The sequence below is a fragment of the Dendronephthya gigantea genome, unplaced genomic scaffold (genome assembly GCF_004324835.1).
Source record: "Dendronephthya gigantea isolate DGI-Jeju-01 unplaced genomic scaffold, DenGig_1.0 000018F, whole genome shotgun sequence".
Taxonomy (NCBI): Eukaryota; Metazoa; Cnidaria; class Anthozoa; order Malacalcyonacea; family Nephtheidae; genus Dendronephthya; species Dendronephthya gigantea.
The window spans coordinates 1221052-1239379 of NW_021163028.1; the positions used below are offsets into that span (position 1 = coordinate 1221052).

The 18328-nt window shown below is 35.3% G+C and overlaps 2 protein-coding genes across 3 annotated transcripts; both read left to right on the forward strand.

The window, feature by feature from the left end:
• The first annotated feature begins 1052 nt into the window (after positions 1-1052).
• Positions 1053-5480, forward strand: LOC114520859 (origin recognition complex subunit 6-like). Its single transcript, XM_028541206.1, has 6 exons — positions 1053-1356; positions 3595-3758; positions 4251-4328; positions 4582-4694; positions 4987-5061; positions 5146-5480. Exons 1-6 carry the CDS (start codon positions 1156-1158, stop codon positions 5268-5270), a joined length of 756 nt encoding a protein of 251 aa, XP_028397007.1. The 5' UTR covers positions 1053-1155; the 3' UTR covers positions 5271-5480.
• Positions 5215-18039, forward strand: LOC114520857. Of its 2 annotated transcripts, none has more exons than XM_028541205.1 (13): positions 5215-5292; positions 11847-11994; positions 12201-12322; positions 12412-12620; positions 12848-13037; positions 13297-13403; positions 13954-14026; positions 14833-15060; positions 15150-15188; positions 15567-15701; positions 16061-16138; positions 16620-16674; positions 17424-18039. In XM_028541205.1, the coding sequence occupies exons 1-13, from the start codon at positions 5251-5253 to the stop codon at positions 17807-17809; spliced, it is 1812 nt and encodes a 603-aa protein (XP_028397006.1). In that variant the 5' UTR covers positions 5215-5250; the 3' UTR covers positions 17810-18039. The 2 variants fall into 2 exon arrangements, with proteins under 2 accessions (XP_028397006.1, XP_028397005.1); XM_028541204.1 differs by lacking the exon at positions 5215-5292 and adding an exon at positions 10158-10292.
• Positions 18040-18328: the final 289 nt, after the last annotated feature.

The following is an 18328-nucleotide window of genomic DNA, read 5'->3' on the forward strand; positions in this document are numbered from 1 at the left end:
ATTTGGGGAAATCTGTCCCCGACTCACTCTTCGACTACATCTACTACATTGTTTACGCGCGCGGAGAGCTTTTTAGAAGTTCGTTAAATGTAAAAGGCAATGATGAAATAATGCATTCGTGATTCAAACCAAAAACCGCTATCAGGCAACTTGCATCCCGCCGTTCACAGCGAAAAATGCAGCAAATTTTCTAAAAAAATGCCGATTTTTCGAAACTTCCTGTGTCGTTTACGATAAAAAAAATGACTAGTAGTTTAATAAAGGTATCTTAATTTACCTCTATATGTAGTTTTTTGTGTTCTTTGCTGCGTAGTTCCAAAGTTTTTTTTACTATTTCTCCCCAGGAACGTGTTGGTTTGGAGATAAATTTGCCAACCTTATCAATATCAAAAAGATCATACAGACCGTTCACTCCTGCGATTTCTTGTCCCCCTGTTTGAATGCGCATGCGCGAGACTTCAGTAAGTGCTTTTGCACTTGTTAGTCGCTGGGCCTGCCCTGTAAAAAATGACGTGTAATACTTTTATTGGTAAATTATATCTAAATGCATGTCTGCAAGTTATAGCTGAGTAACTGAACTGTCTCTTCCTGTACTATTCTTAATTCCTCGATAGAGTATAACGGTATTCGAGTTAATTTTACTTGTTTGTATCGCTGTAAACCGGCTACCAACTTTCTAGCTGGCTTCCGACGATCCTATCTTATTTGTGTATACAATTATAATTAAAGCAAGACGCCTGTTCTGGCTCCGGAATGCTTTGCACGTGCCAGTCTTCAGTATAAAGCTACCGGGTCTAATCGCGAAGCGCAAAGGAGTGTTTGTAGGGACAGAATATTGCGAAATCCAAACTTAAGTTGTCCAAATTCTATGTCATGGACGATTGGACGTTGGATAGTTTGGTTAGTTATGCGCATGCGTGATTAAATGAGTGGAACCGTTAATCAGCAATTTACTGATTGGCTGAGTCAAAAATTTGTAAGGAAAAGAATTTTGATCTTTCAAAGTGGAAGCAGAGATTAGAATTTGGCGGGAAATATTCGCTTCACTGCTTTGGACTTGAACTTGTTGGAAAATTAAAGGTCTACACTATGATCAGTATCACACGTTTATATTCATTAAGAAATATTCGATAAACACATTCTTTCTTTAAAAATATGGGTGATAGCGTGCTCGCAGCTCTTTCTAGAAAGCTGGGGATCGCTTCGAATGATGTAATTCGTAAAGCAGCCGAATTTCAAAGGATAGTCGAAGTGCGATGCGGATCTAGCCTTGCCTCGCTCAACCTGAGTAATACGGCCACAGCTGTCATCTGTTTAGAATTCGCTGCAAATGCTTCAGGGTTGTCTTTCACAAAGGTATTTGGTTTTTCTCAGGATTTCTTACTGTTTAAATATTATTTTAAATTGTGTATTTTTTGTGACACAAATGGTTTGTTGTTGTTGTTGTTGTTGTTGTTGTTAATTGATACATTATCCTCGTCTTTCTAACAATAAAATTGCCATACTTTAATTCAACTTTCCCCACTCAACATGGGTAGGGTGGTTGATTAGGTAAATGGACTTAGCACTATGCAATGGGTTTTGAACACTTTAGTTGGAAAAATAAATTGATGTAGTGGTGATCAGGGGGACTGTGCCCCAATGAGATATTTAGGGGGGAAGGAGTAATATGGTATTTGAGTATCTTAAATTGTAATTGAGAATCTGAAATTGTATATATGTTGTAGTAAAACATGTACCTGTGCTCTAAAATTGCCTTCTCCCAAGGTCCTCTAGAGCAATCATATATGGGGCCCCCTAAATCCTCAACACCCTTCTTTCCCTCTGCCTGAGAGACAATATTCCGGGTCATTTCACATCAGAAGGAAAGAGTATTATCTTGAAATGAAGAGCTTTTTTATCCAACAAAGCTTGCTCCAAGCAAAAAAATTTGTAAATAATCAAAGATTCTAGATTACACTAAGAATAATCTGTTCACTGTCTTTACATATCAATCTAAGTTTGGGTTGTGTGTATTTACAGCAATTATTTCCAGAATTTAGCATTTCACAAAATTCCTTAAAGCTAATATATTACGTTTTGATCTATCCATATCTAACTTATTGTAATCTAATCTGGGAAAACACGTACAAATCACATTTACAAAAATTATTTACTATTCAAAAAAAGGCTGTAAGACTAATGACTTTCATATCATATCTCGATCATTCAGAACAAATTTTTAATTACTTAAAAATACTTAAAAATTTATATAAACTACATGACTAGCTATTTAACGAGTTTGTTCATGTTCCGGTATTTTCGTCTACAAAATCTACCAGAATTATTCATAAACTACTTTTCGACAAATAAGCAAATTTATTACCACAATACAAGAAATTCTTCATTGATACATAAAAAATGTACCAGAACAAGTTATACAAAACATACTCTTGCCAATAAAGGCATAGATGTGTGGAATAAGCTTCCAACAAAATGTAAAGAACTTACGTTCCTTTAAATCAATAATTAAAAAATATTTCATACAACTAGATATAACAATGTAACTTATTATTGTAAATATAATTGCATATATATGTTTTAAGTAAATATTTATACCTAATAGTAATACTTTTGCTATCTTGTAATTTGTAAACACTCAAACTGTCACATGTTTTTATATAGCTGAAATAATTAACCTAGGGGCCTTAAAAAAGCCATGTGGTTTCTAGTAGGCTCCTAGCCCATTTCTTGTGAATATTTATTTTTTTAGAATGTAATAAAGTGTTATTCTCTTTTTTCTGGGGCGAAATAAATAAATATAATATAAATATAGAACAAAACAAATTCTGACAGACCAACATCATCTTGCACACTCAGGATGAGAGCTATTAAAACACACAAGATGCAAAATTCAGGTGATCCTTGGTCAGTTGCTACATATAGAGTTCCCAGATTAAATAAACCAAGTTAATCATGCCTATGAAAAATCATATGCATATAAATTATAGACATGATTATAGACATGGTGGAGTAAAGACATTGTGTACCATAAGACTGTTAAAGTTACATATGTTCTTTTAATCTTGCTTAGGAATTCTTGTTAATTTTGTAAATAAATAAAGTTGCTTTCTAATTTGTGTTTTCATATTGTCAAGATTTTGCTGGTCTGACTGCATATGGCTGTTAGGCTGTCCAGATAAGATAAGAGCTGGCAAGGGGCCAAAGTTAATATAAAGGACAATGGGCTACTGTACATATTCCTGTTATTCAAGGGGGGAGTTAATTTTCATTTTTATGAACTTTCAAATGGCAAAAGGGTTATTTTAAGATTCAAACATCTTCATGTCTTTTAATCAGGCAGTCTTGTAATCTTAGGCCTGTTCAAATTTTAGGTTTACTGGCCTCAAAATAGAGTATAATATTTAGCATTGACTGAATGGGCATGTCATAAACAAATGGATATGTAGTACTCTGTAGAGTGTAGATCAAATTTAACCAACAAAGCATATAGGATAAAGACATTAAGGAGTTTTGTTCTGTTTTCATCCGGAAATATACTCTAGGAGTTAAAATTTTAACTAGAAAGAGACGAAATAGTAATTTTGTTTTTAGACAACAGCTATTCAACTTTCTGGGTTGACAAAGAAGTTGTATATTAATGCATACAAGGCAATCGAATGTATTCTTGGAAAACAAAAAATGGTTACTCTACGAGATTTTGCTGTCATGTTTGGTTGCGTCAGTTCAGTTCCATTTGCCGAGGAAGTGCTTGGGAGGTCAGTCGTCATTTCATATTTAAACTATGGTACAGTACGTTGCGCGAGCAAGTACGCAAATAGTGGCGGATCTAGGGGTGTGAAGAATAAATTACTACAGCTTATCGGAATCGCATTGGCAGATTTTAATGTAAAAATATTCTTTTCAAATCTATAACCAATAGGGTTGTTATTAAGGGCTTTGAATTTAAAATTAAGTTGTGTAATTTATTCTGCACACCCCCAAGACCCGCCACTCAATAAAACGCATTTATATGGTTTTGGTTTTTACTGATCAGTTTAGAAGGTTTCGTTTTCGTGCTATGTTGAAAATAGTGAACTTGCAACGTAGTTATGGAAAGACCCGTTGTTACACGGCTATCTCCTCTCGTTATATTATCCTAACGTGTTTCTGCCCACCAAATAGTTTAACACGTTCAGCTCAGTGCATGGTTTTGGTGTCCCTTAATGAATTGACCAACATAATGGGGTATATCATATATGAATTTGTAGTTACAAATCAACTCAAAATGGAGCTGTAGATTTGGACCAGCCAGTTTTTGCTGCCGCGACTTTGTATGTTGTTTGCAGGTAGGTCAAGAAATTTCATCCATCTTTCCTTTGGTTTTTTCCATGTAGTTTTGTATTATAATAAATATAATATGTCAAAAACATTTATATTAAATTGAATTATAAAATTATATTAAATTTATTATGTAAAATAATAATACATTGATGGTATTTAACATGAATATTCCTAATGTCCAGTTTTAACGTCACATTATCACACGTTGTCTGTCGCACTATATTAGACTATCAAGCGATTATTTTTTTTTCCTTCTAGGAGTAAAAAAGTGCGTTTAGACAAGAGCAAGTTGATTACTCAGATCAATGTTAAAAGATCTATATTTGACAATGTTTGCAAACAAATTCAACCCTTTTTGGACAATGTGACAGGTAACTTCGTTAGGGACATGCAAGTTCCTTAGAAATTGCAGTATGCATACAGTAGCTAAAGAATGCAGATGTGGTATGAGCAGACTGGCTCTTCAGTAATATTACCTGAGTTATGTAAACCTTTCGGCTCTCTATGCCGCAGTAACTCTTTTTCGTGTTTAAACGGCGACTGCATAAGTGCTGAAATTTTATGAAATAAAAACTCTTGTTTGTTTACTCTTGTCCATTTTACGTTTTAGTCCGGCTATTTTTTCGACAGGGCTATATAAATATTCGTAAAATTTTTTTTTAGAAAACTCGAAAGTAAAAGATTCTAAAAGGCCTTACGGTTGGCTTGAAGAAAGTGTTAAAAAATCGTCAGGCGATGGTTAGTATAGCTAATACGCCAATATATATAAATTTTTGTTATGTGTTTACATTTTTTATAACGATATTTTTGTTGATCCAATAGGACCAGGAACCAAGAGAACTCGAATTTCTGAAGACGAACGAAAACAACAAGAGGTTGCCGATTATGAAAGTTGGAAATTAAAAATGTTGAACGAGACTGCAGAAAATGACAAAGATAGTACTTAATATCATCATCGCGTTGAACTCGGTACGTCATGTAAAATTCCGTAAACAGACTCCGACCGGAATAATATTCTGCCCAAATGAACAAAAATGGCAAAAATCAAAGGAAAACCGGAGCATTTAAAATCAGGCCTTAATTTGCTTTTCGCTTTTTAATCTTGATTCAGAACTACGTCGACTCCTTTGAATTTGAATTTTATGAACTGCAGTTTGATAAACAGTTCATATTACATATATAATATATTATTGCTTTTTTGTTGTTTTTCAAATATTTACATATTTTTTTAAAAATGTATTGTACATTCTGATGAACACGTGAATAATTTAAGTTATAATAAATTATAACAAAGACCAAAACCAAAAGGTAAAAGCTATAATACCAAGAGATATGCTACAATGCAAGAGATATGAAGAGCAAAGGCAATTCTATTCTTTCTTGAAACAGCAGCATGTACCTTGTCTGTGGTAACTCGCTATTTTAAATCCATTGCCAAGGGATCCGTTAATTCGAGTGCGATCAAGACCGATATTGTTATTGATGTAATTATGCGACTTTTAATTGGAAAGGAGAAAAACAGATTATAGGGTTTATTGACATACTTGTAAGGAAAGGGCGAACGCTACGGTAGAGTTCAAAAAGTGTCGGCATCATTGGCGAAAATGGTTAAAGGATAATGCCAATTTCGTTCGTGTAATTTCCTTCCGGCGATTTTGGGATAGCCTGCATGACAATGGCCCTGGTGATATTTTAACACAGAAGCGTACAAGGCACCAAAGGAGGAATTATTTAAGTTTTATACCATGCACGGTGATAAGACCAACACTCGAATATGGCGCGCAGCAGAATATGGCATATGGCAGTTTGACAAAATGAACAATGCCAAGAAATAGAAAAAATCAAGAAGTGTGCTTTATGGATAATTTGCCATGTTGTGGAATACGAGCAAGCACTCGCTGATTATAATCTTATGTCGCTTATGAACTGCAGGCATGAAATGTGTATAGGTATATTAATTTTATAAAAGATATGAGCCATTTCTAACTCGGAAAGTTTGCCAAAGAAATATTTATTTACGAGAAGTCCATGGTCTTTTTTCCGTGACCGCGTCTTTTTTAAAGTTTCCATATATTTTTTACGGCGTCTTTCTTGGTCCGTATAATGTGAAAATTAATCAAAATTGATGAACTTTATTTTCTTTCAAACATTCCTTAGGCTCTTGTTTCGGACTTTAATAATTGTTGGACTATAATTAAGATAAGGGATTACAATACCTTCCTGAGTGGTACTGGGAAGCCTTCAGTTATTAAGGACGCGTTTCTCTTCTGAGAGAAAGAATGGTTGTCTGATTTGGTCTGAAATGCACGAAATTTGATGTTACTGCCACTTTTTCGTGCTATAGTCTCTTCTAAGGTTACATCGGATATAAACTAGCAGTGTGTCAAGGCAGTCCTCATAGCATGAGGAAGTCCTCATAATTGCTGTAATATTGATCATATACGTGGTTGAGAAATTAGTGGTTAAAAATAAGAAAAAATAACTCGACATAACTGATATGTCTTACGGCAATTTTTTTCAAATCGAAGCTGTGAAATGTCTACTGTCTCGCTAACTTTCACTAAACCATTTTTAAAATTATATACGATGATCCTGATTTCCCATTAATTAAGAAACGGGATCCCACAAATAGTTAGCTAGGTATATAGTCTCAGAAATTATTATTCACTATAATGTGATCACTTTTGCAATAGAAATAAGAGAAATAATCACATTATATGGCTAGTGAAGACGCTGTTGCACTGTAAAATTTTTCTTATAAAAGTTGCTACATGTATAACCTGTACCGAATGACTTTAAGGATCGATAGGCCAATTGCAATATGAACTTTTTCGGAAGAATTCCATCGCCTGACTTAGCAGCCTAGTAGTTGATAGAGTTGCACCGGGAATCTTTGGCTATTTTAGCATTCAGAGTGAAATACTCCGTTCAAAGCATGTCGCAAACCTTAAATTCCGGCGAAGTTGTTATACTTTTTTTTACGTAATCCAATTATAATTAATAAAGAAGCTAATTAATTGCTTTCTCTGATTAAATTGCAACGTCACGGGTTAATTAAGTCATTGTATTATTGCGTTTTGCGAAATACGGTTCTCTTTAATTAAACTGCGAGTTGCGAAGTATTGTTGGAAATTCTTCAGTTAGAAAAATGGGCGGCTGTTGTGGTTGCTTACGAAAGGCAGATGATCCTGCTGAAGAAATTGATAAAGATATCGATGAGCCTCAGGGAAAAGGTAAAAGCGAAAAATGCTTTAAAATACTTCTGGGGAATAGTTTCATTCCATCAAGAATAAACGTGATTCACGCTCAATTTTTTGTTTTTCGCAGAAGCATCGGAAGGCGGCTTTGAAACACAGGAGCCGATAGCGGTGGCAAACAATAAGTCGGGCACCAATGAAATGTCTTCCTCGACAGCAAAGACTATTGCTAAATGTGAATATATCGATAAGCCTAAGGAAAAAGGTAAAAGCAAAAAATGCTTTGAGACATTTCTTGGGACAATAGTTTCATTCCATCAAGAATAAACGTGATTCACGCTTATTTTTTTGCTTTTCCCAGAAGCATCGGAAGGCATGGAAACACAAAGGACGGTTACTAAAAGTGAAAATGTAGAGCTTCGGTCCAAGCAAGGAGAAACACTCGCGACAGACAAAGCGGAGTCAATCGAAGTCAAGGATAACGGCAAAGAGTCGGTTCTCGACAATGCCACAGAAAAGGCGTTAGCTATCGACTTCGCAAAAGCAACAAATTTGCCAACTGAGCTCGAAATTCAAGCAGATGTCGCAGATAAAGTTAAAGGCGATGCCTTGGAGAAGCAAGACGACAACAATTTCATGAGCAAAGAATCTGCAATGGCTCAACTTGGACAAGAAGTCAAAGAAGACTTGGCACAAACTGACGCCTCCGAAAACCAATCTTCGAAAATCGACAAGGCCACAGAAAATTCGTTGGTTATTGAGCTCGAAAAAGCAAAAAATTTGTCAACTGAGCTCGAAACTCAAGCAGATGTCGCAGATAAAGTTAAAGGCGATGCCTTGGAGAAGCAAGACGACAACAATTTGCTGAGCAAAGAATCTGCAATGGCTCAACTTGGACAAGAAGTCAAAGAAGACTTGGCACAAGCTGACGCCTCCGAAAACCAATCTTCGGAAATCGATAGTGTTGAGAAGTCTTTGAAAACTAGCGAAAACTTGGAAGTATCTGAAAAAGAAGCAAGCGGCGTTGCCATAGAAACAACCATCGAAGGTAATGTAACAGAAATCAAAGCAATTAGCGTCACCGTGGAAGCTAATGTTGCCGTAATCAAAGAAGATGACGCAACAAATGAAATCGAGGGCCACGTCACAAATCAAATCCAGTCTAACGTATGCAAAGTCGAAAGCGAGCATTGCCCAGCGGAGCAATGTGTTACCACGGAAACGGTAGCGGCGCCTGCGAAATCATGTGAGGCTGATGCCTCTGTGAAAGACATCCATATCAGCTTGACTGACTCACGCGAGGGCGACGAAACAAAAGGCGAATTGAAAATATCCGGCAATTTAAGTGAGGAACCTCAGGACACAACCACCGATGGACAAGTGTCCAGCGAAGTGCAGGAGAGTGGTACTGCCGAACTAAGCGATGAGGAAGACGATGAGCCTGAAGTATTATGGACCATGGCTTCACTGGTGGCTCAACTTAGTGAAATTGTACGAAGATAGCTCGCGTACCACGGAAAGAAGTCGAGTTAATAACTCAAGTCGAACACCGTTCCCGCCAGTCTGGCATTTTTTATACTTAATTTTTTTGTACTTTTTAGACTGATATACTCGTGTGGAATTATAAATGTGATAAATGCGCATGGAACTAAACATAATAATAGTAATGGTAATGAACGTTAGTTCGTTTAAAGTAAATATGATCGCTATTGAGATCAATGAACAATGCATGCATAGAGAAACTAGTTTAACTTTTCTATTCTTTCTTAGTGTATATCCTACCTTGTTTCTGTATTATATTAATAAACAATAAAAGAAGAAAAATTTGTCAGTGTCAGTACTGGAGCTTTTGTATCGCAAAAACCAAAAGCTATAATGTCTGAGCTAAAAGGCCGCAGCAAAAAGGTAAATTCTATAATACCAGAGCTGTGAAAGTCAAAAGCTATAATCCCAGACCTAAAGGGCCAAAGCCAAAAGGCAAACAACGCAAGATTTCAACATTCATCGAAATAGACCATCGCACACATTGTCATTGAATAACAGATGCGTGTATACTAGTACTATTGATCGATATAGCGAAAAAAGAGGGACCGCATAAGAAAATACTGACTTTACTGGCGAGTTCATTTCTGTTAAAACGGTGTGAATAAATTCCTGAAAATACATCGCGATGCGGAACTACTTTCTCCTAATATTTATGCTATATGCATGCCTTCGACAAGGACGTAGCGACAGGGAACATTTGAGAAAAATACATTAAATATTTTTTTTCTGATCGATCAGGTTCAAAATTTTTAAGGAAATTTTCTTAGAAAATGAGAGTGCGGGTGCTGGATTTTAACCATGCCCTGTCTGCCGAAATTGTTTGACTATATCACCGTAAGCTCGCTCAAGCTCTTGTTTTAAAAATTCTCAAATCTCGAAAATTGTTTTCTTCGAAGTATATGTTTCTCCTTGTTGGCATTCAAGGCCCTTTTCGCAGATACAAGCCTTCAACTTTTGCATTGTTGTAAAAGGTTAAGGTATATGGATTAAAACAGCTTAAAAACATTGGCATTGCTAATGAAATATGAACCCATGGAATGTGAAACTATTTTTTTAAACCATTTTTTTAAACCAAGTCTGATCCACGACACATTATACACTCTAAAAAGCTGCGTATATTTGTTCATTTTCCCGCTGTTTTCGCTTGAAAATTCTCTTCAAACACAAGAATTCATGAATTTCCGGTGCGCATGCCTGATTCTTTTCCATATATTGTCCTGCAAGGCGGTAAGTGTCCAAAAGTAAATTATTGTCTGCTATATGTATTTACGGGATTTACGCAAATAACTCAAGTGTATATGCAGCATAAGTCGTTACAAATGTACATAAATTGTCGTAACATCACTATTATTTCTATATAGACAGTGAGTTTGTTTCGAAAAGGATGTTATGGGGACTATTTTTGAAGCTTCAATATATTTCATATGAATGGATTTTAATTTTATAAGGGATTACTATCGAATATACTCGCAACCCCCAATCGCGGCATTAGGCCATTGTCAGCTGCATCGTAAGATATTATTATAGCTACCAGATTCTCACGGCAATTCAGTAGTGGCTTCTAATAGATTGAAACTTAACAAATATACATACGTCGACCACGAGTTATTATGCGTTGTATATTGATCAATACAATCGAAATCGTAGACTCGCAACACTTGTCTTAAGTATTTGCCTGCTTGAAAAACGTTTTTATAAACAGCTTATTTTTGTATAATCATATTGAAAGGATAGCTAAATGATAACTACTAGTACTATATATACGCGTTTTTGGAAATGCTGGTATTCAACCAATTTGAAATTGTTTTCTTTTGGATATTGTTATCTTTTTAATACATATATTTGGCTACAAAAGGTGTCAATTATCTTATATATTATAGAAACAAGTCGCAAAACATTTTTGTATACATATTTGAAATATTAATTGTAAGTGCCTCTTTAAAAGCCTATCAAAGTGCAGAAATATGCAGTACACGCTTAGTGCATTTTGCAATACTAGTCAAACATCTCCTACGCGAATAACGCGATATTTGATTGACTTGCAGTAAAAAGAATAAAAAGAATTATTTCAATTTCAAGTGTGTTTGACTAGGAGTTTCGCCAAGAGAGCAAAAATCCTCAAAACACTTGTACTTTAATTAATATAAGAATAATTATTGATAATTGTGGCCACTGATTGGTCAAGCGACCTCGGACTTTTACGCGATGATCACCTAAGCGGATTTTTGAAAATGGAAACAATCAATCCTGTTTAGACATAAAGCAAAAAATTGGCTTAAAATTTTTTCGAAGTAAAAAAACTATGCTGCGGATCGATTTCCTTAATTTGCCGTGCCATGATTCTCAAGATATTTTTTTACGTTTGTGAAAATTTTCTCAAAAACACATGCATGATAATGATAAAAACTTTCGAAAAGAATGTGTACGTCCAACATTCATGGAACAAAATTACAAAGAAATTCTCAAAAAAGTGAACAAAAATAAATTATTAATTTATGTATGGTTTTTAATTTTTTTATTTATTCCTTGTATCTTGCACCTTGTACTTAAAAGCGTCAAGCATATCATTGTCAAATTGACAATGATCGTCTGTACGATGGCGTTTGTGACTGCCGCAATGGGCGTAGCCATATTTGGACTTTCTTGAGTGTTTTGGACTGCAAGCCATAACGCTCGCCACCGTCGGCACATGTACACCAGTGAAAACATTGATTTCCTTTAAAATGAAGTATAATACATCCTGAATGATAATTGCTGGAATTCTAATAATGCTATTTTTAGGGTTTAATTGTTTTAAACGACTACGATCCTGGACAATGTAATCAAACAAACCACGGCGCACAAGTGCTCGTTAAAGATCGAAAAAGCATTGAAAAAGTCTTCATTTGTTCAATGAATGCAGGGGTGTACCAATGGCAATCAGCAGCAGGTTTGCATATAATTTATAGCACCCATGATCAATGGCAATTAATTAAAAAAAGTAGAATCATTTTTATATTGGCACTAATATGCGGCTGATATGATATTACCATAAAAAGTGTAAAATTGCTCTAACATAAACCCACTTAATGAAATCATCATATATAATTGATAAAAATGAAACCAACTAACATCAATTCCACGTTTCATTCATAGGGGACGACCCGAACGGTGAAATTTTTAGCCCTGGTTTTGACTGTTCAAAAATATTAGATAGTTACCCTAGAGCAAAGGATGGGATGTACTGGATACATCTTGGAAGTTACAATGGCAAAAAGGTATTAATTTATTCTTTTTGATAATTTAACATTCCTTTATTGTCTAAATTTTACCAGTGCAACAGTCAATAAAGGTATAATTTTTTTAGGTTTATTGTGATATGACCACAGATGGCGGTGGATATTTCCTTGTTGGGAGGATGAATTCCTCTGTAACCTGGACAGTACCGTCAAACGACATTCCTGTTGAACCATACGGTCTTCCACACTGGGCTAGTAATCTAGGAGACGCCGAAATCCTTGATTTTAGAGTTCAATTCGGTACAGCGGAAGATATGCGTGAGGCAAAGGCAGATTGGTGTGTTTCCTCTTTTTTTGGGTAGTGTTGCAGCTCCTCGCAAGAATGATTTTGATTGGCTGAACTTTACAATACAATTCTGTTTCAACCAATAGCATAGCTTCGTTCTTTAGAAAGCATAGAAAGCATTATCGAATTGGACGAAAGCTTCCGAGAGCTGCGACATGTCCCCTTTTTTTACGTTTTATCCAAGAATAGTGAAAAATTGTCAATATTGTCTATTTTAGGTCATTTAGACTCCAAGCAAAACGCCCTTTACAAAAACTAATGATGGAAGACAAAGGATGTTCTCAAGACCAACCTGGAATAGGAAACATAGCATATGTAAAAGATCTGCTGACTAATAAGATTGTTTCCACAGGATATCATTGTTCTATTTTTGGAAAATATCAACATCCAGTGACCGGCTTTGGATGGGTAGGTGTAAAATACAATAGAATTTTGTGAAGGTGTGAATACTATACACTACTTCTATAAGCTAATATGTAATCAGAAAGGATTTGATGAAAATTATGATGCCCTTGGGTTGAGTTTTCTTACATTATTAGGATAGTATACATAGAATGCCGCAAGCTTTCGGGGAAAATACAAACTGGAACGCGAATGGAGTTTTACAGGCTAGCTACCAAAAGCATATATTAGCTAGATTGTATACTGTAAAACAAAATTCTTTCAGCACAAGATGAACTCTTGCTTAAAAAAGCCATGTAAAAGTGGATTCGCATATTGGGATCAACCAACATTTGATCGAAAAGTTCAAGTTGATTTCCATGGACTGTTCAGGTGAAACATGATGTTACCAGCTCTATAATTGTTAAAGGAGGGGGGGGGGGAGCGGGAGTCAACATAAGAGTTAGAAAGGGGTTTTATCCAGTTTAATCATTCTTGGCATGATTCTTGGCAAATAACCATCAACTCAGAGACTGTTCCCATGAGCCCGTTTACCGAGATTTAACGAAACGTAAAAGGGTTTGAAATAAACTTTTTGAGACAAAACCAGTTGCGGATCTAGGGGTAGTCAGAAGAAATTACACAGCTAAAAAACACCTTAATAACAACACGATTAGTTATGGATTTCAAAAGTAACATTTTTAAATAAAAATCCACCAATGCGATGCGATTTTAAGCTGTACATAGTAGTTTATTCTGACAAAACAATCACATACTATTGTTAGGATGATTACACGACCACCAAGATCAGGTTATTTACTCATTACAACTTCTCAAAGTGCATTTTACGCTTGTTAAATCTCGATAACCTTGCTCATATAAACAACCCCCAGTGTTGTAGTACCATGTACAATTATCTATTTCTCATTTTTGTTACATACAGCTTTACTGCGTCGGGAAATAATTCAGGTGTAAACCATGCTGCCACTGCAATGGTTGGTTGTTCATCTAACAAGGTACATGTGGTGATAGGAAGGTTACATGATTTTCACACGTGCGAGTGTAGAATATTAGCAAACGTTAAGTAGCATTGAGTTATAAATAATTTGAGCGAAACTAGTGCACCTCTAGATGGATCATGCACAAAACCTCATATCACAGGTCAGCGGAACGAAAGTCATTCTTTCTTTTTATATTGGATTGTATATATTCACTGTAAATATAGGAGTTTTCGTGCATTTAATCGAGCGCAGATGATAATAAATTGACTATGTGAGTCAAAATGCATGGCCACGTGAATTTAGCTTTGCAAAACTAAATTCACGAGGTGTTTCCGCAAACAAACTTGTAAACTTACAATTATTGCGATGCAACATTTAAATATTTTTTTTTAAGAAATGTTTGGATGATAGGAAGAAACTTTATCTAATTCCGCCGATGGTTTGCATCGTCATTATTGCAATTGCATGCATCCCGCACTGGTTATACCAAAACAGTATACGGTACCAATTACTGTATGCCCCTGAGAAAAAAAATAACATCATTATCGATGTCTTTTGTCAGTATTTAAGAACAAAAACCTGTTTAAGACGTACGATGTATTTACATGTTCCTGCAAACTCCTTTGAAAGGTTTAGCCAGAAGCAAAAAGAGAAGAGATACAAAAAATACGATATTTTATTGCGGTAGTTAAATGGCACAGGTGTAAATTTTTGGTGCGATTACAACCCTCTAGTGCTGCATGGCTCAAGGCATATCGCATAACATGATTATAAGAAACATAGCCTGAATATTCGTGCCTTCGTTCCTTTTTGTTTTTAAGATATGTTGCGGATGTTACGGCCCATCAGGTGGTAGAGGTGATTACTGCACACCTGATTGTACCCCGAAAAATGGCGGAACTGCAGAAAGGAATAGTTACACGTGGTTCTGGGTGAGAACATCTCTTCCAAAACGTGTTTGGAGAAGATGTATGGAATACCAAGTAGCAAATAAAGATGGCGTCATGATCTCCTACAGAATTCTGGACGGAAATCCCATGCCTGAAAAGGTATATTTTCGGTTTTAATCAGTATTATACATGCATGGATTTGAATGAGATGAAATTTTTGAAGCTTTCGTCTTTTCATATTTTTGCAGGGTCGCTGTTCTAAGGACAAAGTTTTGTTGAATGAGGGTGTAAGTCTAAAAGTTGTAATAATTATTAGTATTATATAAATTCCAAAAAAAGATTTCTTTAGAAAAAGCCTAAAAAGGCCTGATTTCATTATTTGAATAAATTGCATATGGCGTAAGTCCTGATTTCATTATTTGAATAAATTGCATATGGCGTAAGTAAGATCAAGAAGAAATTATTTTCAGGTATAATAAAACATAATTCTAAAAAATCATACAAAACTAGTACTGCACCCCTTGCCTGATTTACTTCACTCGAAACCACCCTGCTTACAAAGTAGCATTTTAATGGTATCAGATTCATTAACGCATGTATACCACGCTTATGAATGACACTTGAAAGTCGTGCATATGAATATATTTTCCTTCTTTTGTCCAAAGGTTGTCGTAGTTCCTAATGCGGCGATGGACAAACAAGCGCCTGGTGTTCCTGGGTTGTTAAAATATCGTACGGATAAAAATGAACTCTCTGTTAGATCAAATGGAACATGGGAAGTTATCGCGCCAGAGAAAAAGGTATATTAATAGGAATGGTGATTTATTTAGAAAATCCAAAGCAATATTAGTGTTGGAATTTGGGAAACACTAAAGATGTATCATGTAGCCACGCGACACTGACTAGCCTCTATTACATCTAAATAATCATCACAGATGCATAAGCTCTATTTACTCTAATTTACTGTGTAATAAATAACTACTCCTAATAGCTTCACCTTATGTTAATTTACTGTGTAATAATTAATATCTACAGCTTCAACTTATTATAATTTACTTTGTAATAATTAAATGTTAATTTACTGTATAATAAGTAGCTTCACTTTTTACACCCTAATTTTGCCCTCTTAGCAACTTTCCTTTACTTCACACCGATTTAGATCCTAGAAGAAACTTCAGAGATAGTTATTCAGGAGTTAAAAAACAATGAGCAAAGACTTTATGAACAAAACCGAATGGTAGGTCATCAGTCATCTATAAGTTGTATAAAAATGTTGAATGATGCACTGGGGCCGGTTGTACGAAAGCCGGATAGCGCTATCCTTCGGATAGTCATGGTTTTTTAATCGCTCTATACTTTCTTGTTGTTTGGTGTAGCTTACTTTCCTTAAACCTTAGTATTGTGAATTTCGAATCCTCTTTCATAACTTTAACTCCAAATTTATAATTTCACTGCATTTCAAGCATGTTTATAACGGTTGAAAAATCACCATCCGGTGAATACTGCTATCCAGGCTTCGTACAGCCGGCCCAAGGTTATCACTGTAACAAAGCAATTGTACGATTGATCGAAATGCGACTTGTAAATATTTTGTTGTGTAAAATGAGCCAGGTAACCAATCCAGCACTACTTTTCACTTCTATTCCTTTGATATTTTTCGTTTTGTATAACTTTCCAAAGTTTATTTAAATAGTGATTAAGAACTTTTGTTTCTGCAGTTAAATTTGAGAATGCAGGAGCTTGAAAAGAGGATAACAAGCTTTATAAATTTACGTAAGTAATAACATTTCATGTTTCTTTGTTTTTGACTATAGTCAGCCATCTATCTAATTGCCATGTCCAAAAAGTAATATCATAACTCGAGAAACGACTATTCAATTCATATCAAATTTTAAAACATAACATAAAACATAATTACAAAAGAAACCACCTACATTTAGCAAGCTATTCGAGGTAGATGGCTTTCATTTGATCAGTAAATATATAGTATATCGGTACAATTTATCATTAAAATCAGTAGGAAGGAACCGTTGAAGAAACAAATACAAATACAGCTGTCTAATTACAATTAATCCCGGAAACTGTTTGCAATATTTTGGCGAAATCAACATAATCATCATAAGCTACCATGGTATTAATAAATATGGTCGACTTTTTCATGAACGACTTTTTCATGAACGCTATTACGTCATAGGCTGGACGGAAATAGTAGTATATACACCCTTAGGCTTCAGCAAACTTCGACTTGGTATTTCTTTATATCATGTTCGACTTCATTCAATTTTTTGTGATTGTTCTACTCCGGGTTACCAACAGGGCAAGCTGAAGAATTAGCTTGATCACGTTATGGAGGCTTGCCCGGTTGGTAAATGGTAATTCCACTATACCTTATCAATTAACCCAAATCATGCACACAACCATCATTCAATAGTTTTTAGTTATTTGCAATAAGAAAAATAATAATTCAAAAAGTTTTTCCACTTAAGCTGTCGTCATTCATATATATCTCTCATTCTTCCCAGACACAGACCGGCATGAATGCACGAGTTATATATCGCTTAGCAGCAAAGATCGAAACGTAAAGTATATGGGTGCGGGATTATTGTGTGATCGTGGTATAGCAACGGGCTGGTACAGATTTGTGGGTGATGCCGGGACACAGATGTCGACGAGTTGTATTCAAAACAGAACTCATCGAAAATGTTCCACTCATGGTGTCTCGTGGTTAAATGGACCGCATCCTACTTTTGACGAGGGAAAAGTGACGCGCACTGTATGCTTCAGTTGGGTGGGGGTTTGTTGCAACCGTCAAAGAGATATCGAAGTAATGAATTGTGGATTTTTTCACATCTACAAACTGGTGTCTACTGGTCCTTGTAGTCATCGTTACTGTGGAACTGATGTTTGAAATTCGATGCTCATGAAATTTTTTTTCGATACTGCAAAATTTGAGTTACAATAACTGAAATCACCGTGAAATTATTATTTTACCGTGCATAGGTTACAAAACGTCTCAGGCCTACTGAGCCCTTACAATTCAGAAAATGATAAAGTTGAGATTTAGTATCATAAAAATACGTATGACATGTTATGCGGCGTGCATGGTTTTTTATCTAATGTATAGTAATTATGTGTAAGTAGCCTATGTTTGTTCTAATATATCTTAATTGAGATTTTGAAATTTCTTCGATGAGGCATCTGATTTTATACTCCATTTTAGGAGTTAAATTCCTCTCTTATATTTCATAATGGAGATTATGTGATGATTAATTAGAAACAAGGAGTGAAGATTGGTGATGCACATCGCGTTAATGATAATTTTTATTGAAATTGAACAAAATCTTGTATTGAAATCATTTGCTACATCAGAATACGACAGGACGGCATCGGAACGTTGCATGCACATATATTTATGGCAAAATTCCAA

What these genes read in the sequence shown, in the direction of transcription:
- LOC114520857 (XM_028541204.1), top strand. Translation starts at nt 10,239, where the DNA reads ATGAATTTCCGGTGCGCATGCCTGATTCTTTTCCATATATTGTCCTGC. An exon ending in ATATATTGTCCTGCAAGGCG is followed by an intron (nt 10,293 to 11,846) that starts GTAAGTGTCCAA and finishes TGCTATTTTTAG; the next exon opens with GGTTTAATTGTTTTAAACGA. An exon ending in GATTTCCATGGACTGTTCAG is followed by an intron (nt 13,404 to 13,953) that starts GTGAAACATGAT and finishes TGTTACATACAG; the next exon opens with CTTTACTGCGTCGGGAAATA.
- LOC114520859 (XM_028541206.1), top strand. Translation starts at nt 1,156, where the DNA reads ATGGGTGATAGCGTGCTCGCAGCTCTTTCTAGAAAGCTGGGGATCGCT. An exon ending in GCCGAGGAAGTGCTTGGGAG is followed by an intron (nt 3,759 to 4,250) that starts GTCAGTCGTCAT and finishes ATGAATTTGTAG; the next exon opens with TTACAAATCAACTCAAAATG. An exon ending in ACTTTGTATGTTGTTTGCAG is followed by an intron (nt 4,329 to 4,581) that starts GTAGGTCAAGAA and finishes TTTTCCTTCTAG; the next exon opens with GAGTAAAAAAGTGCGTTTAG.